The sequence below is a fragment of the Micropterus dolomieu genome, linkage group LG02 (genome assembly GCF_021292245.1).
Source record: "Micropterus dolomieu isolate WLL.071019.BEF.003 ecotype Adirondacks linkage group LG02, ASM2129224v1, whole genome shotgun sequence".
NCBI classification, from domain to species: domain Eukaryota; kingdom Metazoa; phylum Chordata; class Actinopteri; order Centrarchiformes; family Centrarchidae; genus Micropterus; species Micropterus dolomieu.
This window is the reverse complement of record NC_060151.1, coordinates 21,056,943-21,084,815: the sequence shown is the minus strand read 5'-3', so window position 1 is coordinate 21,084,815 and position 27,873 is coordinate 21,056,943. Positions and strand designations below refer to the sequence as shown.

Here is a 27,873-nt window from a genome sequence, read left to right as displayed (position 1 = left end):
GGACTCCTGGGCCTAAAAGTAGCTCATCAATGCCAAATATAGACCCACAGATCTGCTCAAATCCTTGATGGAATATCAGTGAACAGCAATGCAGAGTTGTCCAAGAGTGTAGCTCATGAGACACATGTACACCACCTAACATTTTCACATCTATACGGTAAAGATTACAAGGTGGTTGTAGATAACAGATACATAACACAGATAGTGTTTACAGATCAGACCGCATCAGGTTTGGTGTGTCACCCTCTAGGTACAGCAGGAAAGGTGTTTAAAAGGTATTAGAACAATCATGTTCAGATCGCATTAAAAGAGAAAACACTACAGGTATCTTCCAGAATTCATGTTCAGTTAGTAATACAGCAATTATTCATCAATTAAATATGGATACAAAAATCTGCTTTTGTAAGTGTACTACCACTTCTGTACTACCATGCAGCGTTATATATTGTAGTTTTTGTAGTATTGGTAACATCAAACAACTTAGGGATCGCAGAAAGAAAGAATTAGAGAAACAGGCATAGGAATTCATGAACACCTATCATCATGTATGTTGTACGTTTGTATTTCTGAAAATAGAAAGTTCCTCATTTGGGAGTGCATTTCCATGAGATTTCCACGAGCTTTCACAAAGCTGAGCTCCAGGATCAGCTGGATGAAAGGCTCTTCTCAATGCTTTGCTCAAGCTGATTTATCTCTGTGTGGTGGAGAGACAGTGTATCCATGGTTTCCAAATTATTGTCATGTTTGACAACTCAATTCTGGAGGGTTTAGTCTTGTATATTAGTCTATCATAAAGACTTCCAGCTCTCAACAAAGATAATAGTTGTATTGCACTGTAGGGATATTATCTGTCAGCAGAAGAAAAACACGACTTTGGAGACACAATGTCACAGGAATATGTGGGCACTAGAGGGTGGAATGTGAGCAAGGGAGCCGTTGAAATACCATATTGATAGTCACTGCTCTTCTTCTTGATCATTATTCTGAGGTAGTGGCAACAGATGACCTTTCCTGGTCAAGAGCTTAGTGTGGTTTAAATTCAATTGAGTGGAAGAGAGCAGAAAAGAAGAAAAAAAATAACATGGTAACCTTTATTCTTCCATTGACGCTAACCTTGAACAATGGGTCTCAAAGGGGATGAGCGCCTTGTACTTTAATGTGTGCAAGAGAATAAACTTTAGAGTGTGTGTGTTTGTGTAGATGTGGGTATATGTGTGTGTTATATATGCATGGATGGAGTGGTAGCAACAGATAAGTAGTCAGACCGACTGTGGAAGGGGTACAATGAAACTGTTGTACATGCAATGTCAGACACTGGTGAAAAAAAAAGTAGTCATTGGGACTTTTATCATTTATTTTTGTCTCGTTCATGTCTGTCTGACATAAATATCCATCAGCACAGCTCTTGCTACCTCCACCCAACATACCTAGTCTCCACAACTGCAATTCTTATCCTCAGCCATTTCAGCACTGACCTCTTCTTTTGTTCTCACCATCCATCTTTCAGTGCCTCTGTCTCCTCCTTACCTTCCCTCTTGAGGACTGAAACATGGCTAATTGAAATAAATGAACTGGGGAGCAAATCAGAGCTGATTACATCGGCTATGTGGGGATGCTGATTGCAAGCTTGTTGAGGGAATGTTGCAGAAGTAGTTGGTAATGAAGAGCCTTGTTTGTCTATTACACTCCGACTGGACATTCCAGACAGCCACATGCTCTAATGGATATCTACAAGGAAACAGAATCATTTCTTGTTTGTTTATATTCGCACATCAGTTTTTGACAAATACATTTGTTTTTCATTCAGGCAACAGATTACTGCTCATAAGGTCCTCAGAATAACTGTACAGTATATAAAATTAGTACAACAAACACTATACACATAAGGGGCAGCGAAGGATAGGACAGGAGGAGAGGAGTTGATTACTGGAATGTTTAAATGCTATGAAACAAATAGAACAGCGGGACTGAATTGCAAAATTACACATGCTAGATACACAGTCTACTGTTTGAGTTGGAGGAGGTAGGCAGAGCATTAACAAATGTAATTTGCAAAAGGGCAATCAAAATTAAAAAAACGTTAACTTACATACAATTTCTGTAATATTTCACAGCTCAATTTGTTAATTTGAAGTCTGTTTAAGTTGACATACAGAGACAGACTGTACTAATAATGACATCAAAAAACAAATCCTGGAGCTTCTCCACAGACAGTGAATAATGGAATAACCTGGCACTATAATAGCACCCATGGTAAATTAACTGGGATGTGAGGACAATTTCTAATTCACAGCTCAGCAATTTCAAAAGGAAATTTGAAAGAAAAAAATCTACAATGGATTAACTTCTTAAAACTTAACCTGATTGCATCAGTAACTCCAGTCTAGAGAGTTGTCTGTATCCGTAGATACAGGATTTATTTATCTAAAATCAGTGGAACAGCATAATGTAAATTTGGTTTAAGAGTGGATTTTCCCTTTTACGCAATCAACCACATTACTCTGAACTGTCCCTAACCTCTTTTCACTGGCCCTCTGAAATTGGTACAATCAGCAAGATGTGCAAAAAAACACAGTAGATTAGTCCCCAGCCTTTGAGAGTGTTTCATGCTGCTGAAAGAGCAATAACCCCCCTCTCGTTAGTCCTATAATCCTGCCCACAGAGACACACAAACACAGTGACACAAAAATAACAGAATCATCTTTAGCACCACTGAAGAGCAAATCTTGTCAAATTAACAGCAACATATTCTGTTGAAACGTCAACATATGAACGAAACAGAGAAGAAAAAAAAAACTGTGTAGGGCATAAAAGTGAAAACGGGTAATGTCAGCAAAAAAAATAAAATGCTTTCAAGAGATGCGTGAGACATCTCTTAGTATAAAGGACTGCACTTAAGACTAGAGAACATTTTAATCAGCATGCTCTTAATTCTTGCCCTGAAATATCCCCAACCTAGTTGCTGAGGTGTGTCACTGCAAATATATAACACAGTAGAAAGGATGTTAGTCTGACATATACAGTACTGTAGTCCTTGGGAACATGAAGGGCTCAAAAAGCTTATTATCAACCCATGGAGGGAAGCGGTCCAATAAAGGAAACAACCTTATCCGTTCAAGTAAGTGTCGGGTTCAATAACTAGCTACGCCTAGTGAATACTAATTAAAGTAATTCACTGAGCAAACTGCAGTTGAAGGGTAAAAAGGACAATTTATCATTCGTGCACACAGGAAAGTAATTACTGTGCTAGTGTGGAATTAATATGCTAGGCTAGTTCACAACTGCTATGCAATTGTCATTAAAGTGAAATGTGAGCATGCAAATGAGTATGACAACGTCTCTAATTTATTGAGTCGCAGTCTGTGTAAAACATTAGGTAGCAACTAGTTCATCCATGGTCTGACAAGTCACACTTAACTGACCCATACCGAAGAATGACAGACTGTTCCTTTCCGTGACCGGACAGATCTGTCTTGTTTATGAGTGGTTATCATCAAGTGGTGCAATCCTCACAATTTCAGAGGACAAATTACAGGACACTCGACACAGAAACAAAAACACTTAAAATTAAATATATTTAGCTGGAATATTTCCCTTTAGTAAATGTGCTTTGTTCCCACTGTTGTGGTCCTCTTTCTCGCCATTCTTCTTATTGTTGCAAACCCATACAACCTATTTCATTGTCTGTTGAAGAGTCTTAAATAATATACCACAAACCCACCACATACAGGCACATAATATAATAAATATTGCTTGGGGCAGCGGTAAAGGTCCAGTTTCTTTTACTGAAAACTTGCTGTGCAGGTCTTTTTTGTTTGTTTGTTTGTTGTTGGCAAGATTTTAACCATTGAAGCATACTCGTCCAACTTGGAATCCAAACTTCTGGTTGCTGTTGCCAAAGTCTGCTGGAGCCACATCTATAATAGGGAGCAGCTCTGCTGAGGGGGAGTCGATCTCTAGAACAGTCCTTTCCTGACCTTTGCGGAACTGAAAGAGAGAAATTAAAGCCATTATTAGAATTTGCTTGGATTAACCCGAATAACTAGCTCTCCCCACTCTGTGGCCAAAATCCCTATTCAAGTCGGTGATTTGATGGCTACCCACTTATTAAATAAAGTACAGTACCAGCTGACCACACAACACAATTGATAAACACGTGAGTTTATCTTAGCTAATTCTTATTTGTCTATCTAGTTTCATTCCCTAGCATGTCCCCGCACTGACCTGGCATCCATCATGCACTGCATTAATGAAAGGGCTTTTGGCTTGTGTCAACTCCTCGTCATTGCTGCCCCGGAAGCGGAGGGCACGCTGGTAGGAGCGGGAGGTGCTGTCAAACCAGCCTGCCGAGTTCTGGCAGGTGTAGGTGAAGCCCTGCTTAGCCGTGGCACTCAGTAGTTTCAGGAAGGTCAGCTGAACTACATGTACAGGGTTTCCATCCCTGTCATTGTAGGAGAACTGGATGACACAGACACATAGGCATTAGTGTACTACATAGGCAGTGAAATATAATATGTACTATAGCATCACATTAAAACAGCATCACCCTTAAATTACATTGAAATCTCATTGAATGAAAAAATATACGCAAAATATTAACTGTGTCAGACAAAAATAAATTCTAGTTGTAATTCCATCACGGAAATTATAAATCTTGTTCTGGTGAGGGGGTTTACCAAGAAAGGGTGAAAAAATGTTACAGCAATTTCTCTTCAGAATCAGGACAGACAGGGAAAGTAAAGTAGGAAGTAAAAAAAACTATGTAGATTCAAGGACTCTGTGAGAAAGTCAGTGAATTGCAATTTGTCGGGCAGCTCGGTGATTATCTGAGAGGAGAGACCTCTGATCAGGTACACACGAAAGACCATTACTCTAAACATGCTGCCCTGAATGCTAGTCAATGAGACAGAGCTTCCAATGGCTTTGTGTGAGTCATCATGACTGCTGAAATCAGCTGCTGGCTGAGCAGCAGTCTGGAAAATAAGCTATCTCATTGCACATGCTCTGATAAATAGATAACAAATTATACAATGCACAGATTTACAAATAAACAAATAAACATTCACATGAAGCCATGTGCACATAAATGGAAACACACATGCATGCCTGCACATATATGTGAATACACTTGTACAAAGGCTCGCACCTCAGTCATTTGCATGGATATCATTCAAACACTTTCAATTAGGATGAGTAATTTAGCTGAAAAAGACTGCCTGGCATTTGGAGCCAGCTCAGATTAATGGTAGGAGGTGAGGTGAGGTAAGGTTTGATTTATTTTTATTTTACCTGCTTGCCTTTTCTGTATTGGCTGTACCAGCTTCCTGGCTTCTCTTTGTTCCACGCTGCTAATTTCACCTAGACACACAGAGGGAGAAGGGAGGACGTTGAGTAAAATTTTAGGCTCAAAGGCTAGATTTATGTCTCTGCTGTAATATGACAAGGTCAGCTTTGTAAAGCCTGACAGCAAGAGATTGGAGACTTACCATCTCAATCCTCTTTTCAGGGTAGAGACATGTCTCTCCATCAGCTGTGAAGTTACAGTAAACCCTGATGGAATCTCTGTGACAGCCCTGGTTAGGATCAATCCAGTAGTCTCCTACAAAGTGCACAAAGAAAGGACATCAATCTAGCACCAGATACTTGAATAATGAAGGGTAACAAGGCCATCATAAAGAATGTGCTGATGGAAGCATGTGGTTGTTTTTCTTGAGAGGCCACTGTGTGTGAATAGCTGTTCTTCTGTTTTATTGTGGATTTTTGTATATCATGTTGTATATTTTTGCTTTTTAATATGTTTTGTGTCGCTGCTACCATGGCCAGGTCTCTCTTGTAAAAGAAATATTTCAGTGGGACTTTCTGGTGAAATAAAGGTAAACTAAAATAAAATGCTGGCGGATGTGTGCATATTTAAAATGCGTTCAGATTTTCCAGGAATAGTTTGTCTTGGATAAAACATTTAAGGTGAAATGAGCATAAATTATGAAGCAATGTCTTTGCTAACCGTCTTTGTAGTGAGGCTGAACCATCATAAGCTCTTTGCAGGTCCGGGCAGGGCTCTCAAAGGTTCCCAGGGGCCTCCTCATCAAGTCCACTTCTGTTTTCATGGAAGACAGGGTGGCAAAGACTTCTTCCATTCCCTCGGCGTCCTCCAGAGGCTGATCTCCCTGCAGGAACTCCCCCATATCCATATCCTCCTCCCTGGATGGGGCTGCTCCTCCTGCCCTACTGGAGTGCCTTCGTCTCTTCCGCCTGCCCTCCCTGATAGGCAGGGGCTCAACCATTGTTGCAGGTGGTCCCTGGAGGTAGAATAGAGAGGTGAGCAAGAGGTGAAGGGGAAAGGAAGAGATTAAACCTGACACTGAGAAGGCCATGATGTGGATCATTGGCAGTACTCACTGGGAGTCCTGGGGGTCCAGCCGGGCCTGTATCTCCTCTGGGACCAACAAGACCCTGGAGTATAGGAGAGAACAAAACTCTGTGTCAATCATGTCTCACCTGGAGCCTCTCTCACACTACATGGCTAAATCCCAGCTTTATCCAGGCAGATATTGCTGCTGCTTTATAGGATTATCCAACTGTGTGCATCAGCACTCTGTGGTCAAAGCCTTGGCTCTCAAGACACACTATAGTGGTTTTCATAACATCACACACACCAGAACCAAATCCTATTAAAACAGCCCAATGGAAAAATCACACACAAGACAAGCGTGGCTGTACAGCAGGCTTTTAGTTCCAAAGACATGCGGTAAACACAGTAGAGCATTATGATAATGAAGCATGGTACATTTAAGCCCACAAACACACTTTTTCTCTCTTCCCCAGCATATGTTCCCAGCAGCTGCTAACCAAGCTAAGGTGTGAGTACAGAAATGGCAATAAATAAGACAGATTCCTGGACTCACCGTTTCTCCCTTCGATCCTTTCTCTCCAGCTGCACCCTAAGAGTGGAGTCAAGGAGTAAGTTAGCAGTAAAAGGATAAAAGCCACTACAGCTTAGAAAACTATCTAATTACCGTAAAACTTTGAATAATAGCCCGGGCTTTTATTTGCTAAAATCACTGAACTGACACTGCCTATATTTGGGTGAGGCGTCCATATGAAACCAAATAAACCTTTGCTAAAGGATGGCTTAAAAGATGCATTCCTGATACAAATGACATTTACATCTGCATTAACAAGATACAACTGACCACAAATATAAACTTCTTATGGACGGTTCAACAATTATAATTTAAATCTACTGTCTGGTTATATTATTAACAATTTTGATATGCAGCTTCCACATACATTAATTGGTGTCCAGACATACATAGCCCACAAAAGGTATAAACAGGTTTTTAAAGCTCCACTGTAAAAAGGCAAATTATTTTTTAATTCTTTATGCAAAGTAGCAATAATGTATGTTTTTCATGCACATCTTATTGTTTTGGCATCAGTCAGTGATGGAGCCATTCAGCTTAAAAGGTTTATTACAGCCTACCTTACATAAAAACTGTCCAAAAACATTCTCAATGCAACAAGCAGTAAGCCTGTGTCTGTTAATGATTACTGCTTCTAGTTGTCTTCAAACTTGCTTAGAGGTGTATTTAGAAGTCATCATCAAAAGCTATCTTATGCCATGGGATGGACAACAGTATACAAATAAGCTGAGACATACTGTATATATATATATATATTGTTTACTGAAAAAGTAATTCAGTAGCTGTATTTTCTGACTGAGCAAAAGTTTTAAGCCTAAAACTTCAAAGGACTAACCATGTGTGGTAGCGGAGAACATAATCGTTCATACAATGATAGAAAAATATATATATTTTGTAACAACTATGCCACTTACTGATAGTCCAGGTGGTCCTAATGGGCCAGTGGGACCAGGTGGGCCAGCCACACCCTAGATATTAGGACAAGCATATCTTGTTACTGAAATGTACTTCCTTTGTGTAGAAAGGTATCAAATCCATCACGTTGCAGCCATATTTACCCCATCTCCTTTAGGTCCTGGTGTACCCTGGTTCCCTGGCAGGCCTCTGTCTCCCTTCTCACCAGGTTCTCCTGGGGGCCCAATTAGACCGATCAACCCACCATGACCCTGCAGACAGAGACATGGTTCATCACCATTGCTTCCCAGGGTTTAGTCTGGCCCTAAATGTTTTCTCTTTCAATGGCTAAACACTCACTTTATCTCCCTTCGTCCCAGGGTCTCCTTTCAACCCTGGTAGTCCTGGTGGCCCCTGTTAATAATGTCAGATGTATTAGTTGGCTAATGCTGTAGACTGGGTATATGAAATATGGTTTGCTTGTGTTGGGTTTGAATACTTGTTAGTCATCAGAAATGTCCCAGTCCCCCTTCTCATTTTGTATGCTCTGATTAACAGCCAAATATAAGGATCTTACTATCGGTCCAGGTGGTCCAGTTTGTCCTGGTGCTCCATTTAACCCTTGCTCACCCTAGAAAATAAACATATGAATTAGTAATTGTCTTATAGAGTGCTGAAGAATTGATTAGACACAAACATTCTGATTATTGTCAGTCTGACATTATGTTTTACATTGTGTACTGACCGCGGGACCTGGGATGCCTCGAAGACCTTCTGGGCCAGATCTGCCTGGCTGCCCTTGGGGTCCCACTGGGCCTGTCTTCCCCACTGGACCCTGCGTTCCTATCGAACCCTACAGAGCAGAGGGACAGACAGAGTCATTAAGACATTAGGAGAAAAGAGATCAGAAAGGATTTGTTGGAAGGTACCATACACAACTGCAGAGCTCAGTGTCAATCATTATTCTTACCTTGGCTCCCTTCATGCCTTGCTTCCCTTCTTTTCCTGCAGCACCTATATGACCCTGGGGTTGAGAAAAACAATGTTGTTGAGCTTATGTCAATAGCTATTAAATTCAAACAATAACATACAATATGCTACGCTCACCCTCCGTCCAGGAGGTCCTGTAGGACCTGGCTCTCCAGAGGCTCCTAGAGGTCCCTACAGAGAACAGGAAAAGGACCAAAGTTAAAACAGGAACACATTCCCACCCAGTCATAAAAACACTCAGAAGAAAGCCCCCATAATGAAGACGCAAAACCTCAATATGTCATGGGCCCAATCTGACCCTCACAGACTTTGAGGCGCGTTCCTCGGAAGTCCGTCAGGGCTTAGGGCTGTCCCACTGTCAAATCGCCAAGTGCGCGGATATTTTGAGCCCTTTTTAGAGCCTTTTTGTAAGTCCGCATTTCTGCAGACTTTGGCTGAGGGAACTGCCCACAGTTTATAGCGGTATGACGTGAAACACGGGGGTTACCAGGCGAGAGAAAAATCATGGCAAATCTGCGTTATAAGAGAAGAAGAAGAAATGATGATGTTAAAATTGTTGAAAGTTTTCTTAACTTAAGATGGTACATAGATCACATGAAGTCAGATGAATGCAATCACCTTATTACAAACTATTTATTTTAGTTTTTGCTTAATGGTGATGTTTTGACCAACAAGTGTATTGATTATTGACAAATATATATTGACATTTATTGACCTCTCCTCCACTCTGTAGGGCAAGAGCTTGCAGGACTTAAAAATCATCCAAACACATAAAATAAAAAGTGTGCAATGTGTTTCAGCGTCGTCAAGGAAATGTGATAAAGTGGAAAAGTGCTGTCCCGTTCCTGTTTACAGCATTTTGAGCCTTTGCAGCCTCTTGCACTCAATCACTTTTTCAAGTGACGTCAGTTAAGTTTGTGAGGGTTCATTCAAGAGCTACTAGTGTTGTTAACATATGCAGTAAAGGGAAAAACACTACTTACTGGTTTGCCAGGTTCTCCATTGTCTCCTTTAGGTCCCGGTCCACCATCTACTCCCTGGATGTAAAAATGTAATGTAGAAGAAATGACCAAACAGTAAGTTAATGACAAATGAATGATAAAACAATAATGACAATACTCACATTGACACCAGGTTCTCCAGGGGGTCCTGAATCTCCGGGGAATCCAATAGGGCCCTATGGGCAAAAACAGTGAGTTAAAAACAACATATTCTTGGCATGACATTAACAGACTGATGTGACAACCAGAGCAAGAAAAATTAAATGATCCAAAGAGACAAAGACTCACAAGGTTGCCTTTGGGTCCATCCTCCCCTGGTGTACCTCTGGGTCCGGGAGGCCCAGCTGTACCAGGAGGGCCAGAGTCACCCTTTTCCCCCAGATCGCCTTTAGCACCCTGGGACACCAGCATATGAAATGACAATTAATGAAAGGGTGAAGAGAGATATTGAAGAAAGGAAAACGCTGAGCATAATTGGAAAGAGAGATGGAGGCAACGCGACTCACACTAATGCCAGGCTCTCCAACTGACCCAGGGTCTCCAGCTTCTCCATCCTCGCCCTGATAGAGAGGAAAGATTTGGAGATATAAAAACACACAACACACACTTGCGTACAATCCCACACACATAAACCACCACCATTCCACTGTATGTACACGGGCACATGCTGTGTAATTGCTAAAGGGAAGCGCCGACCTTCTCTCCAACAAGTCCAGGCTGACCAACTCCACCAAGTATTCCAGGTTGGCCCTGTGGCAGGAGGAGAGAGAACAGCTTGAACCACAATATCATAAAACAAGGGCAGGTTTGCAATATTCATTTGATTTTAGAAAATCAAGTTCTTGGTGCAGTATTTGTTTAGGGGTTTGTCAGCACTTCTGCTCACAGAATGCAGAAAGTGGAACAGAATTGTCACAACATAAGGAAAGAGTGTCAGGCTTTCTATGTGGATAGATTCTGAGTCACACAGTAGGGTGGATGCTGTTTCCCATCTCAATCAGTTTGTTTATGCATGTGTATGTGCATGCGTGTCAGTGTGCACGTATGTATCAGTGCATTGTGCTTTGTGTCTTGAGACGAACCCAGCAAAAGCATCTTTGGTAGAGTGCACTAACATGAGAGCTGAGTGCAGCCACACTCTACTACTGAGCTCCTGCTGTCAACTGCTTTCCTCACATGCCAACCCACCCCACTTTTTGCTTTTTTTCCACTATTCCTGTATTAATCCATTTATGAATCCCACCATTACTGCAGCACTGTATTTCCATGCTTCCTGTGATGAAGCACTTGCGTGGCTCACTCAGATTTCTGCAGCTCACTGCTGAATAATTGACTGTTGTGAGAGGCTGTAGAGAGACGGCCATTACTAGGTAAATATAACTGCCTCTCTGGGATGATAGTCTAATACTTCTTAATGATTCATAGAGCAGTAAATATAACTCTCTCCCAGAGATCATATCCTAATACTATTTAATAATTCAAGTTTCAAAAGCAGTGGAGGGTCTGTGGCAGGAAGTGTTCCAATACGTATCTGTGGTGTGTGGGGATAAGCTACTGTTCAGTTTGAAATGTAGAATGGATGGTCTTATTGATGCCAAAGCTGGCACACCATCATATTTTCTTTATGACCCACAAAGGCACGCAGCTACCATCACTTGAAAATATCAGAACTCCAATCTCCGCACAATTTCAAAATTGCATTTGTGAAAGTCAAACTTTTAAAATGCAAAAATTAAATTAAACAACATTAATGATTTAGCCTCAATGATACAATTTTATGAAACAAACAAATCAAGAACAAATGTTTTCAAACCTCAATGAATTATCTTACAAATGCAAAGAAACCAGGCTGAAGGCAAAAATTATGAAAATGATCCACTACAATATTTGGTAATGGTGATTATGCTGATTAGCAATACCAAATATGATGGACCATACTGGTGCATTTCTTGTTTGAATTAATCTAACATTGATTTTTGCAGGCTTTAAATGTTATTTTGAAATGTTTTAGCAGGAAATAATGTTTTGCGCAAGATATAAAGGAATATTTATAATTGTGTTATGAAGATGGATATGGACAGCTTGTTGATATAAACTGCAATAAAGCTGAATTGTGCCCCACAGGCATGTTCTCCTTTTACATACGTAGAACACCTGTATGTGCATAGAGTGCTTTGTAATATATTTCTACAATCATGCGTACATACTTACATGTGATAAAAAAGACAGAAATAAAAAAGACATGCTGCACTGTACCTCTCCACCAGTGGGCCCCTGTGGGCCTCTTGGGCCATGCTGTCCCGGAGGCCCCTATGGAGAAAAAATTAAATGTTTCGATTAGGATTTCACTGCAGAAAAGAAGGAAATACTGCATCATTAAAACACACAGAAATACAAACTGAATGTGAGCTAGGGGTTGGCTAGTGCCTCCTAAATTAAATGAGAGTTAGAAGTCAGCCCTTGGTGGATTGCTTATGCAATGGCCCCAGTATCTATGATCATTATCGTAGTGACATGATGAAGATGTCCAGACAGGTCATTACCCTCAATATGACACAGGCTCTGAGAGGCACAGCCCCCACCCCGCACCCCCACTCCTCTCTTATTCTCTCTTATTAATAAGAAACCTCTAGCCTGTGATGTGCAAGACCATATTCTCTCAGCCACAGTGACTGCATGTGATTTGACTCTTCTGTGCAGCTCAAGAGAGCGCCAAGCAATTAATCCTAACTGTGCTCGGCTTCAGTTTCAGTTGAGTTGATGTTTAGCTGTGCTCTGAATCGCTCTGAAGTCTTGGAGGGAGCCTTGTGTTGTAAAGACACTCAGACAGAAAGACAGACAATCTGCCCAGAGAGAGACTGTGTGGGACTAGAGGAAACACATATCCTTCTGGCGGAGAGATACATGAGCATTAGAGGGGAGAATTCTGTGATCCGCAACGCTCACACATGAATGAAACTTCCCCACTGAGTCTTCAGCATCTCTCCTCTCCTCTCTTTCTCTCTATCTCTTTTGTTTTGGTTTCATTCTGATACATTCCCTCCCTAATCTGGCTGTGGAGAAGAGGGGCTATTGAGAATCTTGTTCAGCGTGTGTTCATGGTTGACAGCGTTGTGAGATGACTGTCACAAAGGAGGATGCTCATTAGACAGCCAAGGCTGAGGCTAATCTGATTAGCAGCTGTCACACCTTCTTCCTGCTCACAATCAGTGCCCCGCCTCTTCCTTCCACTCCATTGCTCCACTGCCTCCTTTCTGTCACTCGCTCTCTCTTTTTCTTTTTTAAAATCTTTTTCTTCCTTTTACATAGAGGGCCACCTCTTCATCTTCTGGGCTTGTCTTTCTTGCACACAAAGTCATGGTCTATTTCTTCATTCACACCCAGCCTTGAAGATCCTTCATATATTGAAATGTTGCATTGAGATTGTTTAAAGGGCTTTCTTACTTTTCACCATCGTAATTATGGATAGCATTCTATGAGATAACAAAAAGATCTAGCCAACACCAACAGACCAACAGTAGAGATATGAGGAACAGAATTAGGAGAGTATGTGTTTTTTTGCAAAGGACAACTAATGTGGGATGTTTATTGCTTTTGTTATAACTTTAAAGGTGGAGCAAGCCATTATATGAAATCCAACACCATGACAAATACCACAATATAGAGCGATTAATGACACAGCAAGTATTGTAATTAACGTTAGCTAAGTTGTGGGTTAGCATACTGTCAGTTACAGTTGCTGCTGTGAAGCTAACATGCAGAGAGGACGAGGCGGCCCCCGAGCCAGCACAGCAGCTCCTACAGCGATACAACTCTACCGCTGCTATAGCAGGGCAAGTCATTTAACATTACCTTACGAACAAATCATGGCAGGAATGGCCGGAATAGTGTTGTATGGCGGGGTGTGGGCCACTTTGTTTTTTTCTCAATGTACAGAGCCAGTGCTGTGTAAAAACACTGTATTTCTTTTAGTGCACACACAGTATGGACAGCTCAGCTGATTCCTCTCAGAATTTATTGGAACATTCCATACAAGGCAGTGTTTCCCACGATCATTAAACTATGCGCTACGAATGTTTTGACTCGCGCACGGTGCGAGCACGGCAGCACTCAATGCTCGGCAGAAAGTGAACGTGAGCAGAGGAAAATATTCTGGCAGTAAATGTACGGTGTCTGTTACAGTGTGTTAGCTTAGACCAAGAAAGGTCTGTTGTTTCCCACCTGTTGGAAAAGTGAAGCAGGTTAGCTCTAAGTTAGCTAACATCTCCCCTCCCCTTCAGACTGCGCAGCTGAGCAGGAAAGCTTCTACAGCAGCTACATAGTTGCTCAATTTATAGAAAGTAACTGCAAGCTGTATTTTATTACTACCTACTTGTCCAATGTTGAGAACATCAGGTACAAACAGGCCTGCAGCTCTGTCCTGTACAGACTGATTAAATTATTTTTCAGTTTTCAGTCTGAAAAAGTGGTTTTGGAAAAGAAAGGATGGAGGAGCTGAGGTTAGTAAAGCTAATTAGTTATGCAAACTAGTCCTTTTAAGCTAATGAGGGGACTTTCTTTTTGGATTGTAATGTGCAAATAAAATGTACCTCAGAAGGGAAGAAGTTTCTCATATTACCTATTTGTTTATATTACCAACACCAAAACATTAATCTAAAGCTCACATTAAACTGGGAAAACACTACAGTTTTAAGATATTCTAAGGTGCATCACATGCTCATGGACATAAGAGCAATGTTGCTGAGACATGTTGTGTTGGGATTTTATATTCAGATAAAAATTTTGCTTCACCTCCGCTGCTACCACTCCATCCACTCCTGTTCATCCTGCCCCTGCTGCTGGAAAAAATCCTAGAGGAAACACTGCAAGGTACCTTTTTAAGCTGATATAGCCTGCCTGCCCTTGCTGCTTCTTATGCAAACAGCTTGTTATCCGCCAGCTCCTCCTTTCAGGCCGCGTCTGATCTATCATGTCATTCTGTTATTTATGCCTGCTCTGTTTTGTACCCTGGTGGGTCTTTGCTGTTGCTCTATGCCTTGGGCTTTCCATGCAAGCACATGGATGGGCAGGGAGGTCTCCCTGCCTTATGCCTTATCCACGTACGCATATTGAAGGGCAGAGACGTGTGTTCTCCCTGCCTTATGGCTTCCCATCCCAGAACAGAGCCATACCGTCAAACATAACCACTGTGGCGCAATATCAGTTTCATTGATGAAAGTTGTGCTCAAATGTAAAAAAGGCTGCATTCAGGTTAGTAGTGCTATTTCCAAAATTTTAAAGATTTTTTTTTACTCGGTGTTGGTGAATTATTAAAAAAACAAAACACCACTTAATGTTGGGTCAAAATGCTTTGTAAAGTACATTACTGAGATTATAATGGGTATAATATTACTGAAAATGTATTAGTAATATGTTATATTACTGTGTTACAGCAAAAAGCAATACATTACTGTAATTACAATACTTTTGTAACACCTTACTCCCAACACTGGCCACCTACCCAAAAAGATAAAGAGCAGGACAGCAGGGGAGGACCTTAGCAATAATAATTCCAACAGTTTTATTGATATATTCCAGAAATTTTGGTGGTAGGACAGTACCAGAACAGATGTAAAGAATCTCCTCTGACTGAGTCAGAACATTTTCTACATAGGTCACTATTGGTCAATTTTAATTTAAATCTGCGTTCTGGTGAGAAACAGAATCTATGCACAAGTTTGTAGTAAATTATATAACAAGCAAGGTTTTTACATGAAGAAAAAATGGTGTTCCAAACCTATCAAATCAAATTTAAGAAACTGAAAATCTTTTTCCCGACTTCTTGTTACTGGGAGTGGTTTAATGTCAAAAGACGAAAGTTTATTATAGACTGATGCTACTAGATTAGACTAAGTAGTAATTACTGAAACCAAGGGGTGTTGTAGTAGGGGTGCATCTCAAGGTACTCCATACGTTTTTAGTGCAGTGTGTAACTTATGATAGGAAACCATGAGGAGCCTGGAAGAGAGTAATAGTTCTTCAGATCTTGGAAAGAGCGTAACCCTGGATGGTTAATACATCACCTAACACATAAATACCTTGTTTAGACCACTGTGGGAAGATAAAAGATGTAGCTCCAGACAGAAGTGTATTACTGTGCCAAATGGGTGATAGCTTGTGATATTTAAAATTAATAGAAAGATGTTTTCCTTTACATCACCAGATGGATTATGGATTAGAAATGATGGGACCAATATGTGATTCCGCATGTTTGATGTTGATGTTTGATGGTAGTAAAAGGCAAATCTTGGATCCTGATTGGAAAAGATAACGCATTTTCTAAAGAGCGGCATGATGCGGATGGGGAAGTGTTATTGGCTCTTAGTTGGAACGACCACTAATAGTTGGGCAAAGAAAGGTCACCGAATGTTTTTGGACCAAAAAGAGTAGACATGCTGATACTGGGAGGTTTCCCATTCAAGAAATATTTGTCTAAGTAGTATGCAATAATTTGAGTTTATATGTAAAACAGTAATTTACATGGTTCACTGATGTAGAAGGAATTAGAAGGAATATTTACAGGTTTATGTATTTAAAGTAATGCAATCCGTTAATTGTTTCATTTCTTGCACTTCAAATGTGTGTGGATTATTCAGAGTGTATTAAAATCTAATTTATATTACATTGGTAATATTTGGGGAATAGACGACTGTGACTGTCATTTCCTATTAACTGCATGCATCTTTAATTGCTTGGGGATACTCTTACGAGAAAGTTTGGGAAGTAATCTTAGAGGACAGTCAGGAGTGGAGCCACACAGTTTTTTGACCTCTCTCTCTTAGAGCATCAAGCCAAGGCGTCGTTCGTTCATTGGAAACCTACAGGCTAATTGTCAGTAATCAAGAGTCTATAACAATTGAAATACAGCTCTTAGCTTGTTAGCTGTAGTCTGGGAGCAGAGTAGCTACATTTCTTGATTTAAATGTGTTATGGCATATTTCTAATGGGGTTAATTATAATATTGGGGTGGGTGCTTCTTGTCTTCCAAACCACAAACAGAAATATAAATCTACAGTATTTGCAGAAGCTCTGTACTATACCCTAAAGATTCCTATTAAATATTTCATAGTTTTTCTACATACGAATGTGTATGTTTGAGCTTCAAAAAATATCGCTTAAACTGCTTTTGATACTGTAGAGAAAATGAAGAAAAGTGGACAAAGTGGAGAAACCTATTCAGAAGTTTTTATTGTGAAGAAGTTGATATCCAGTATCAGACAAGACTAATAATCACGAAACAAAGTGTCAGAAAAGTGGTGTTGAGAACACCTGACTTGAGGCTGACACTGGGCCACAGCAGTTGAGATGAGTGTTGTATGTGCTGCAATCGCTGAGCAGTACTCACCATTGAGCCAACATGCCCGCTATCTCCTTTCTCCCCTGATGGTCCAGGCATCCCCTACAAATGCAGACATGGTGATCAACGCAGTCTCAGGCATGAAATAAAAAATACAGATATAAACTAAAGTATAAATTTGATATCAGAGATGAGCCAATGGAGATACGGTCAGTTTTGCGAATTGAGTCATTTTTACCTGTAGTCCAGAAGGACCAGTTGCCCCCTTGAAGCCTCTGGATCCTTCATCTCCTTTTGCCCCGTTCATGCCCTGCTGCCCACGAGGACCTGGCTCACCATCTGCACCCTGAAATATACAGCAGTCTTAACACTGCACAGCGTTGCCCAACTTATTACACAATGATGTGTTGTTATATGCTGCATTCCGAGTTTCCGTAACATACTGGCAGTCCTGGCTGGCCCACTGGTCCTTGACTTCCAACAGGTCCTGGGGGTCCCTGGAAAAGTAGGACAGTTCAATACATAATTACTGCAGGGCAGCCCTTATTAAAGCCATCTGCCCACTAGACTATGCACTGGCAAATTTTTAAAGTTATTAAAATGACCCACAAAACAATTATAAGCAAGTAAGTCCTCTACCTCCTGGTGATGCATGGTGATGATGTGATGTTATTCACATAAAATTAATACTCACTGCTTCTCCTTTGTCTCCTTTGCTGCCCTTCTGGCCCGGTCCTCCTGTCTCTCCCTATGTAGACAAATCAACGCACGTGAACACACGCATACACAAACAATTACTTTTTTAAAAATCAGGAAGAACTTTACAGCAATCCATGCTGGCTGTCCAATGAAAGTACCTTGTCTCCGTCCTCTCCTGGAGGCCCAGGAGGTCCCGCAGCCCCTGGCAGCCCTAAAGGTCCCAGTTGCCCGTCATGCCCAGCCGGCCCCACAGGCCCCTTCTCTCCCTAGGGAACAGATGGGAAAACAGCACACGTCTAGCAAATGCTACAATACTTATTATCCTCATATAGCAGCATGACACATTGATTAATGTATCATCCTGGGAAGGAAACTCACACCCCAGAAAGCAAGCTTGATCACATTCATATTTCCTCCCTCCCTCCCTCCCTTTCTCTTGCTGTCTTCTTTACCTCTTTCCTGCTCACTGTCTCATAATGACACATTCCAATGCGAGAGCACATGTCGTTTATTACCCAATGGTGGGAGGTGATGGTACAGTACGTTTTGCCTAAGAAACAAAATTATCAAATCTTACTGGCTCGCCTTTCTCGCCCATCGGCCCAGCAGGTCCCACACCACCGGGCCGTCCTGGTTGGCCAATAGCGCCAGCCGGCCCAGCAGGGCCCCTCTCTCCAGTGGCACCCTGGAAAATAAGAGGAGATAGAGAGGTGAGGTGAGTATGTCACATGCACCGCAGTCACTCTGATTTAATGTGGTGACAATGATCACTGGTCACCATGGAAACAGCCCCCTGCTTCATATGTCCTAGTATTCTATTTACCATAGAAGCTGAACGGAGAGCATGGGATGGGATGGAAACTGACTTTACAAAATCAGACTTACCATAGGTCCTGCAACACCAGGTAGGCCCTCTCCTCCCTTCAGACCTGCAGGACCCTGCAGACACACAGGCATAAACAGCCTTCACAATCGAGTGACAACCACATCCCTTACAAAATAATTAATAAGTAACTGGCACGCTATTACGATTTTAAGTTCAACTGTGATCTAATTGCAAGCTGCACATTTCAAGAGAATTTTGCTTTACCATTGCACCAGTGGTCCCTCTGCTCCCTCTAAAGCCTTGGAGCCCTGCAGGGCCACTTTTCCCTGGGGCTCCTGGTGGACCTGGATCTCCCTGGAAACCACACATACACACATATGTGATTCGATATAAGGCAAGTAGCCAGCAGACAGCAGGCCCTTATGCAGTCATAAATCACACCAAGAAAGCAAGTAACACCAAGAAGGAACATTTATCTTTTATTATCCATAATACGCTCAACACTGCAAGGTTTCCTCTGTTATTTATTAGCAAATTAGAGGATATGATGAGACCCAGGAGATATTCAGGCAGTGCTGGCTTAATTTAATCTAACAATAATAAGGTGATGCTGGTAAGTGATTATGATCCTGACATTATGATGAAAGCCACTCACCTTGGCGCCCTCCTTTCCGGCAGCTCCCGGTAAACCATGCTCACCCGGTGGTCCCGGTGAACCTGGATGGCCTCTGTCTCCAGTTGGACCCGTCTCACCAGATTTGCCCTGGAAACAACCAAATTACACAACGCACATCACAAAACAGTTATTTAAAACATGCTATCTGAAATAAACAGCTATTTGCTTAAGAATCAACTAACGTGCCATTAGCTGAGCCTCTTACCTGTGGTCCAACAACACCTGGGGGGCCAGGGGGTCCATTCTTGCCTTGAAAACCCTGAAGAATAAGACAAGTGAGTTGAAACAGAGTCAGCAGGATGCTGATCCCGTTATCTGTGGATTTAGTTTAGGCCTCTTAACTTGCACTCTGACTTCAGTAATTCAACGATGAAGCCATAGCTTTTCTCTTGTTTGCTGTGTTGACATTTAGATCATGTTTACTATGCTGTTTACCAAATATGTCGCTTTATTGACATTAAAGGTGACTCACTGGTTCCCCTCTCTGGCCTGGATGACCTGGTAATCCATCTTTTCCAGCTGGACCCTGAAAGGGGATCATTTTCATTGTAATGAAATGGACATGACATGATGAAGGTGAGCATAACATGTGGGATGAGGTTAAAATTAGTAACATTAAATCACAGAGCAAACACTACACAATAAATACATCTTAGTCCACTCACATTAGGTCCTTTAGGTCCTGGTTCACCGTGTCTTCCCTGTGGTCCTTGGGGACCCTAGAAAATAATAATACAGATTGTCTCTGTCTCAAGCCCTGGTTCTTGTCCTTCGCTGGTTTATGAAACTGTAGATGTGATACCACAATTTTTTTTCAGGCTTTACATCTATGGTCCTATTTAGGCCGTGTATGTACAGTATTATCCATGAGTCAGAAGATTACCTGTTCTCCAGAGGATCCTGAAGGACCATCTTGTCCAGCAGAACCCTACCAGGTGACAAATAAAACAAATCAGATGACAAATAAAAACACAGCTCCTGTACAAAAGCCACTCAAACATTTTTAGTTTTCTGCCTGCCAATAAATCTTTAGCTTTCCCAAGATGGTCTTTGAGGGTGAGAGTGTAAACTGAGGCATCCCCTGCCAGACAGTAGCTTCTCACTGCACCAGATGGCCTGTCATCTAGAAGAGTACAGCAACAACCAGTTCCAACTCGGTCGACACATTCATCCATACTTTATGAGATGGGCAGGTGTGTGTTTATGTGATTGTAACTGTATGTGCATATGTCTTTCTTTATGGCATTGTGTGTGCGTTTGTGTGTGTGTCATTCTAAGCTCACCTTTTCTCCGGGCTTTCCTGTGGGCCCCTTTGCTCCTCTTCCTCCCCTTGCTCCCTATTGGAAAACAAACAACAGTCTGATTAGCACATGCATAACTCATCTGGAGGTGGGAGATAAACGTCTGGTGATGTGAAAACACTGCTGTGATATAACAGTGCGCTTTACACAAGCTGTGGTAAACATATAGTATCGGATTAGAGCACATTCAAGTTTATACATTGAGAAAGAAAATGGTACATAGGCATTGCACCTATAGATGTACTCACATTAGGACCTCTTTGGCCCCCAGGCCCTGGCTGACCAGCTGGACCCTGCATTTTGAAGGTTAACAATTATTTGTCTCTCAGTTATTTTAGCTTAGCTCTTACACAGAAAAGTTTACATATTCTGAAGCAGTCAGAATGTGTTGTGGATTAAATTGCCACCATAGTCCTCACCCTTCGTCCTTTCTCTCCTGGGACCCCGGCCATACCAGGGAAGCCAAGTGATCCCTGGAGAGACACGTAGAGGTTAATCAACCTCAACCCTCCATTTATCACACGTCACCCCCAATGTCTCATTAACGTATAATTAACTACTGTATCAAATTAAAGCAAATCTAATCCATGAGCCCAACACAGCCTTAAATACACCATTCATCAACATGTAATGAATTGACTATTAATAAAATAGCCTTTTTTAATAAGCTATTTATCATCCTTTATTTTTAATCAGATGGGAAACAGTCCAGCCAAAGACACACATCTTGCGGGTTAAAGCTCTGATAAAGGAACCAGGGCACACATTCACGGATCACAATAGCTCATCGATGCTAAATCACCTTAGAACCTTGTCTTCCTGGGTATCCTGGCAATCCAGGCACGCCAAGATTACCCTGCAGGGAGAATGCAAAATGAGAGGAGAGGAAGAAATAAACCAGAGAAATATTCAAACAAAAAGTGCATTAAAATCATTTAATTAAGATTTGTATGACATTCTGCTTACTGTGCATGTACCAATACAGCAGGATATCTCTGAATTAATGCATATAGTGATGACAGAAAGATTAAATGCTGTGCACCAGCTCAGTTTGCCTTAGGAATGGGCTGTAACCAGATGTAATAAATGTGAGCGCATTAACATCCATATGTTCAGTATTTCGGTGATTTTCAGACACTCTTTTTATTTCAGAGTTTAAGAAAGTTTTTTCACAGCTGAAAACTGAGCTGAAGAAATGTAACTGTTCTGCGTAACATTATAATGGCTGTAGCAGCATAATGCAGGGTTAGATAAGAGTTTTCATATAATTTGCAGCCTATTCGATCTCTATATCCTCCTCTTTTGTGTCCTAACCTTGCCTTGTAATGTAAATGCAATCTTTTAAAAATGTACCTTCTCGCCAGCAGTCCCGGAAGCTCCTATATCACCCATTAGTCCCGCTTGGCCCTTTAGTCCCTCTGGTCCATCCTCTCCACGAGCACCAGGAGATCCGTTATCACCCTTAAGTCAAGAATAAGAGTAGAAGGGAAGTTTATCTCCACTAGAGAGTAAACTAGAGAACAATTGAGAGAAAATTATACTGAGGCTTGTGATTTGTGTGTGCTCTCACCCTGTCTCCCTTGATGCCCATGTCACCTTTGAACCCAGGGAAGCCATCTTCTCCCTATGATGCATTGAGAAGAGGTGATTTAAAATAAAAAAGACCTTTCTTTATGATAAATGGTATCATTACATTGTGATTTGTTAAGTGTCACAATTTGACAACAAGTAACAGAATGAAGACTCGCTATCTGCTTTACTCACCTTCTCTCCTTTGCTCCCCTTTAGACCCCTAACTCCATCTGCTCCCTGTAAAATAGTGGGGAAAACACTTCATTACGCAAGACTCTTGCATCACTGCCTACTCTCAAGAAATGACTAGGACATCACATAGAAAAATCACTGGTTGCTTCTAATTCCAGAATTACCCCATCTTAAAACACTGAAATGATTTATAATTGTGCATTGATTTTCTCTTGACCTGACATTGCTCTATTATTGAGCAGTTATTGACTTTACATTCATTCCATACTCATGATTGTTTCCCCTAAGGGATGTTGTGCCAAACTACTAGATAAAGTACGAGACGTGTAACAACAAACACCAAGCAGAATTCCATTTCAAGACAACTTGACTTTTATTCCTGAATTTCAAAAGCACACTCAGTCAAAATCGACTGCTCCACATAGCTCTGCCCTATCTGACTCTGACATTTCTCCCATCCGTCAAATGTTCTTCACTCTGTTGTTAGCAGTCCCCTTGAGAACCGAGGTGCTTTCCCTCCACCTGTCACCCGTCAGTCATAGACTCAAACAGCTTGTCCATCACCGGTAGACATACACGCAGAATGAAAACGTGCGAGGGAATAAATATCCCAGTGGACATTACACCTGAGATCGTGAAGATTTTGTGTCTCACCTTGACTCCACGGGTCCCCGGGTACCCAACAGGCCCTTGAGCACCTGGTAAACCCTACATGAAAAAAAAAAGAAACGACAATATTCTTCAGTCTTGGCAAGCAGCGGCCAGCACTAATGCATTTCTCTGACCAGATCTGAAGCATTGCACTCAGTCTCTGTGTCCAGCCCTTTATTGTCAATAAACATTTTCAGACAGAAAACATGGATGATGCTCATGAGTGCATGCTGCTGACTCTAAAGATGATGATGACATTTTAGGAACATTGATTATAATGATGAGAGTGAGCGTTATTATAACCCAACATAAGTGAGTGCTCAGTTACAATAGATTGCAGGAAACAGCATGATATTGGCTTTCAATATCTTGCTATGACACTACAGTAGACAAGCCTCAGATATGCAGTTACCCACTTGGATGCCTTTCTCTCCCACGGGGCCCTCCCTTCCTGGGTGTCCCTGAAACATGAAAACAGGAATCAGATTGACTTAGAGCTTCTGCAAATACATCATTATTGTATCACTACTTGATGGAAATTTCTGAATGAAACCAACCAATGAATAGTAGGAAACGCCAGCGGCACTGGGAGAGAAGTGCCACAAAAATATCATTGTGGGTCACAAAGCTTTGCAGAACAATACATGGAGCATTAAGTGGAACTCATTCAAATGTGTCTGCCTCCAATCCAAAATGAATTCTTGGAGATGAGAAAAGATTTATTCATTATTTTCAATTTAGTCACACTGCTTTGGATATGGTATTTGTAGGTTTTTGCCTGATATAGTGTATGTATGTTTTTACCCATTATGTAAAAAAACTATTTTATGAAAAAAAAAACTGATGAACAACCTGCACCAAAATGCATTGCTTGAATGAAATGCAGACTCTTCTAGTAAATCAGCTGATGTTGTTGAGTTGCATTCACACTATAGCACAGAGTTTACTGATGAAGAAGCAGCAGTACACTCTCTTTTTATATGTACATAGATGCTTGATATTCAAATGTATACATGAAAATGTGCATATTTATGTGCTTTTATGTTAATGTATTCATTTATGTGTTTGTGTGTACTTACAGGAGGGCCATCAATGCCTGGTAGTCCCTGCATGCCTTGCTTCCCCAGGGGACCCTGTATAGGACAGAGCGAGGTATGAATACTAGAGCTGAGCTTCAGAGATGATATAGCAACATAACATCCCAAAAGATCACATTTCCCACTTTGCTGCTCCTCTAGCAAACATTTTGTGCTCATGACTAAGTTCACTTTTTATTTCTTTTATCAGTCTAGCCTCATGATGTGCACCGGCCAAGACCATCCCTAGTGTCTGTTATGTCTGTGTGTTTCTTGTGTATTGATTTCCTGTCTAGCCCTGTCTTGTCTGAATAGGAGCCAGAAGTGGTTGAGTCGTACTCTGCAGCTCAACTCGCCTCCCCTGGGTATGTGATGACAGGGGTCACGAGGTCACAGCTTTAATTCTGAAATGAAGTGAGAGACATGTTACCTACCTTCTCTCCTGGCAACCCAATGGGACCCTGAGGACCAGGCAAGCCCTAGACCAGAACAAAGCATTAATCAGGTTAAGTGTCACAAGACCTGGAAAAGGCTGAGAGTTGAGGTTTTGCTCGAGTCTGTGCATGTGTACATATGGTATATTTGTATTGTATGTAAAGTCATGAACGGTATATGTGGGTGTCCTTGTGTGAGCTAGGGGTTTGGAGGGATTGTTGGAATGCTGGAAAATCGAAAATATGAGTAAATCTCCTTTATATGACTGTAACGTCTCTGACGACATTTTTAGGTAAAATTTTGTTGTGGTGAGGTGAAAAACGTACATCTCCAAAAACATCATTTTCACAAGGTAATAAAAACAGCCTTTTATTCTGAATACATTTTAGTGTCATGCAATTGGATTGTGAAAAGGTTTTATATGCCCAAAAGGCCAGAGATTTTTTTCAAATTATAGAAGAGCAAGTTTACCTTACTAAAAATGTAACAATCATCAGTTTTTATGTTGCAAAATATCAAAAGAAATAAAGTGTCTGTGTGAGAAAGAGAGAGCAAATGTATGCAACTGTATGCTTGCAAGATGCTTGGTGTAACGAGTGGATGAACTCTCATAGCGACAGGACAGTTTTTTTGTGTTGGTAAAGTACCTGTACTCCTGGATTTCCTTGTTGACCTGGGGGTCCTATCTCTCCCGGTGGGCCCTGACAAGAATAAATGCTGGTAGTCACACGCACTGCCTTCATCCATGATCTTTGTCATAAGCTCATCATCACATGACTGGTTAACAGGTTCATAAGAAGGCCACACTAAGCCGCTCTGGCTGATGTGTCCGTAGCTGAGATCACTTTAAAAAACTTTTTCCCACATACTCATTTTCATTAAACTATTATACATACATAATAGTAGTCAGTGGCATATGACAGCAGTTATGGCGATTAAATAAAAAAGTAGTAGGACTGACCAGGTTGCCCTTTGACCCTTGTACTCCATCGATTCCACCAATACCCTGATAAAAATGCACACATACAAGATTTTTTTATTAACAAAAAAAAAGGGACACAGTTCAAAAGCTTCCTTATTTAGTGGCATATTGATGATTCAGTGACCAAGAGGACCCTTTATAGAGTTGAAAAGACTGAATAGCTGTGATTCTGTAATCAAGGCAATGTTAACTTACTGGTTGGCCAGGTGGGCCAGGTGGCCCCCTTGGTCCAACAAGACCCCGAGGACCCTGGAGACAAGACACAGCAAATAGTCAGCATCTAACTTTGCATCCATGATGAGATGGAGTGAGTGCAGAATAATACATCATAAATCACAACTAAGGAGAGAGAAAGAGTGAAAGACAGGAAGGGACACGTTATATATTTTAGAATGTGTTTGTGTGTGTACGCGTGCGCGCATCTAGTTTTGTATGTGGTAGCGACGGAGGCAGTGCTAGCCTGTGTTTGTGTGAGTGTGTTTGTGTGCTCTGTTTTTGTCAGCCTCTCTCTTTGTAGGCTGGCCAAGCCACCTGTTCCAAAGCCACATCTGTGATCTCCTGGGAAGTGATTGATATGGAAATATAATCATTCAGGCCAGGATTTTATCTCTTCCCTCTCCGACTATTTCTTTTTCCTCTCTCCATCTCTCTTATCTATTCCACCACCTACCAAATTTCTGTCTGGCGTTTGTCTCCTGCTGTCTCACTTTTCCCACTGCTCCCTGTCTCATCAAATCAGCCAACTCCTCTCCTTTCCTTTTCAGTATGTTTGTAGTTTAACACAGTTTAACACAGCTTTCCTAATATGTCTTATGGCACTGTCTTTCTTCCTGCACTGGGTGATCCATTTAGAGGGACTGAGCCCCACTGAGTCCCAACTTTACCTACTGAGAGAAGGAGTGTGAGTCATAACCAATCAACCAGTGTTCAGCACACAGGAAAAAATGTCTGCTTCTACAGTGGTGCGCTTAAGATCTTTGTGGACTCTCAAATATCCAAAGTTACTTTTCAGGTAGTATTTCTCTGATAGATTTTAAATATAGCATATTTTTATGTTCAAGCTGCACACTTTTTTCCAGTGACCTTTTCACTCTTAATCCTAGGGTGAACACTGAAGCAGTATTGCATTAATAAGGTTTGACTCTCCTAGTTTCTTTTTATAGTTTTTGTATATTGTAAAATTTTGTGCAGTGTTTCTACATGTACAATATGAACAGAAGATTTTATTCTTGTGTAAATTCTTCTGTAACATTTTGGCTGAAACTTCTGCCAGAACATAAAATTAAGTGATCTCCCACAAGGTCCCCTCAGGGTTTGTCGTGGAAATATATATTTTTTCTGTGATTCTGCACTAAGAATAAGGTGTGTTAGTGTATTTCTGACAGTCCCAAAGTACAGGCTTGATATAGTAAGTATTGTTAATCTAGAGAACCAATAAACATGAACTATTTTAATGTAGCATTATGAGGGAGCATCATATCCGTCTAGATGTGGTTACTCACAGGTTCTCCTGGTTGCCCTCTTGGCCCCACAGGTCCATCAGCTCCCTAAAATAACAGAGACGGAAACAGATTCAACACATACATCTCATGCACCTCTCTGAGTCAACCTCAGGCGTGGATCCATTTATATCCCCACAGACATAATCTGTGAAAATAGCTTATTAAAGAAATTCACTGCCTGACAGATAAGGCTCAACTATCTTTGAGCAAAGACTAATAGACCACTCTCTCAAACTTCACCCACCCGCCTGCATGGATAGATACTATCTTGACAGAGCTTCTATCTTTCATATTTTAAATTCTATGTTAGGGATGCAGTACATAGCTTTCATGTCTTTTGCAAACCTTGCTACTGAATGAACTCGGGCGAGCATAGTGGAATTAAAAAATTCAGGAGTTTATGACTTCATTTCAGTAAAGCCTGCTTTGATCTGTGGTGCTTTACCATCTAAATGGTTTGTAGAACTGATTCATTGATCTTTCCCTTTTAACCTATGATGAGGGTAAAAATAAGAAAAACAAAGCACTGCTGCAGGATGTCTTTTCTGTTGCAAGTCAAATCTGTATTCTTGTAAGTACCGTGCACTCACCTTTTCTCCCGGCTGTCCAACAGGCCCATGGGGGCCAGGCTTTCCTCTGTCCCCCTACAAGATAAAAGCATTAACGACAAGCCTCAAGATATTTAGGACTGTTCTGTTTATAGCAGAGCAGCATCAAGCAGATGCTTCTTAGTGTATACTGTTATCACAGAAATCACAACAATCATCATGATCATAATATGCAAATAAACATCTGCCATATGATGTGTAAGTTATTC

General features: G+C 41.2%; 1 protein-coding gene and 1 long non-coding RNA gene across 7 annotated transcripts in view; one reads left to right on the top strand and one right to left on the bottom strand.

The window, feature by feature from the left end:
• Positions 1 to 1,336: 1,336 nt before the first annotated feature.
• The window catches only part of col5a3a (collagen, type V, alpha 3a), a 48,996-nt gene continuing 22,459 nt past the window's right edge, over positions 1,337 to 27,873 (bottom strand). For both annotated transcript variants that reach the window (XM_046037355.1, XM_046037362.1), the window contains 49 exons: positions 27,647 to 27,700; positions 27,057 to 27,101; positions 25,750 to 25,803; positions 25,534 to 25,578; positions 25,220 to 25,273; positions 24,572 to 24,616; positions 24,141 to 24,194; positions 23,478 to 23,522; positions 23,065 to 23,118; positions 22,411 to 22,455; positions 22,217 to 22,270; positions 22,000 to 22,107; positions 21,449 to 21,502; positions 21,066 to 21,119; positions 20,895 to 20,939; positions 20,629 to 20,682; positions 20,229 to 20,273; positions 20,011 to 20,064; positions 19,818 to 19,871; positions 19,551 to 19,604; positions 19,325 to 19,432; positions 18,934 to 19,023; positions 18,729 to 18,782; positions 18,421 to 18,528; positions 18,002 to 18,109; positions 17,839 to 17,892; positions 17,588 to 17,641; positions 17,383 to 17,490; positions 17,193 to 17,246; positions 12,065 to 12,118; positions 10,505 to 10,558; positions 10,315 to 10,368; positions 10,097 to 10,204; positions 9,931 to 9,984; positions 9,791 to 9,844; positions 8,925 to 8,978; positions 8,788 to 8,841; positions 8,563 to 8,670; positions 8,395 to 8,448; positions 8,178 to 8,231; positions 7,982 to 8,089; positions 7,838 to 7,891; positions 6,906 to 6,941; positions 6,400 to 6,453; positions 6,005 to 6,299; positions 5,487 to 5,599; positions 5,290 to 5,358; positions 4,225 to 4,458; positions 1,337 to 3,987 (listed from right to left, as the gene is read on the bottom strand). In XM_046037355.1, coding sequence (XP_045893311.1) covers positions 3,841 to 3,987; positions 4,225 to 4,458; positions 5,290 to 5,358; positions 5,487 to 5,599; positions 6,005 to 6,299; positions 6,400 to 6,453; positions 6,906 to 6,941; positions 7,838 to 7,891; positions 7,982 to 8,089; positions 8,178 to 8,231; positions 8,395 to 8,448; positions 8,563 to 8,670; positions 8,788 to 8,841; positions 8,925 to 8,978; positions 9,791 to 9,844; positions 9,931 to 9,984; positions 10,097 to 10,204; positions 10,315 to 10,368; positions 10,505 to 10,558; positions 12,065 to 12,118; positions 17,193 to 17,246; positions 17,383 to 17,490; positions 17,588 to 17,641; positions 17,839 to 17,892; positions 18,002 to 18,109; positions 18,421 to 18,528; positions 18,729 to 18,782; positions 18,934 to 19,023; positions 19,325 to 19,432; positions 19,551 to 19,604; positions 19,818 to 19,871; positions 20,011 to 20,064; positions 20,229 to 20,273; positions 20,629 to 20,682; positions 20,895 to 20,939; positions 21,066 to 21,119; positions 21,449 to 21,502; positions 22,000 to 22,107; positions 22,217 to 22,270; positions 22,411 to 22,455; positions 23,065 to 23,118; positions 23,478 to 23,522; positions 24,141 to 24,194; positions 24,572 to 24,616; positions 25,220 to 25,273; positions 25,534 to 25,578; positions 25,750 to 25,803; positions 27,057 to 27,101; positions 27,647 to 27,700 — 3,621 coding nt within the window. In that variant the 3' untranslated portion in view covers positions 1,337 to 3,840. The remainder of the gene's footprint in view (positions 3,988 to 4,224; positions 4,459 to 5,289; positions 5,359 to 5,486; positions 5,600 to 6,004; positions 6,300 to 6,399; positions 6,454 to 6,905; positions 6,942 to 7,837; positions 7,892 to 7,981; positions 8,090 to 8,177; positions 8,232 to 8,394; positions 8,449 to 8,562; positions 8,671 to 8,787; positions 8,842 to 8,924; positions 8,979 to 9,790; positions 9,845 to 9,930; positions 9,985 to 10,096; positions 10,205 to 10,314; positions 10,369 to 10,504; positions 10,559 to 12,064; positions 12,119 to 17,192; positions 17,247 to 17,382; positions 17,491 to 17,587; positions 17,642 to 17,838; positions 17,893 to 18,001; positions 18,110 to 18,420; positions 18,529 to 18,728; positions 18,783 to 18,933; positions 19,024 to 19,324; positions 19,433 to 19,550; positions 19,605 to 19,817; positions 19,872 to 20,010; positions 20,065 to 20,228; positions 20,274 to 20,628; positions 20,683 to 20,894; positions 20,940 to 21,065; positions 21,120 to 21,448; positions 21,503 to 21,999; positions 22,108 to 22,216; positions 22,271 to 22,410; positions 22,456 to 23,064; positions 23,119 to 23,477; positions 23,523 to 24,140; positions 24,195 to 24,571; positions 24,617 to 25,219; positions 25,274 to 25,533; positions 25,579 to 25,749; positions 25,804 to 27,056; positions 27,102 to 27,646; positions 27,701 to 27,873) is intronic.
• Positions 14,624 to 25,301, top strand: LOC123961739. 5 transcript variants are annotated; one of them, XR_006822769.1, is made up of 8 exons: positions 14,624 to 14,677; positions 18,453 to 18,558; positions 18,672 to 18,748; positions 19,809 to 19,921; positions 20,164 to 20,280; positions 20,379 to 20,538; positions 24,143 to 24,213; positions 24,453 to 25,301. It is a non-coding gene; the product is annotated as an uncharacterized LOC123961739 (long non-coding RNA). The 5 variants fall into 5 exon arrangements; XR_006822771.1 differs by lacking the exon at positions 18,672 to 18,748; XR_006822768.1 differs by lacking the exons at positions 14,624 to 14,677; positions 18,453 to 18,558; positions 18,672 to 18,748 and adding an exon at positions 19,343 to 19,620.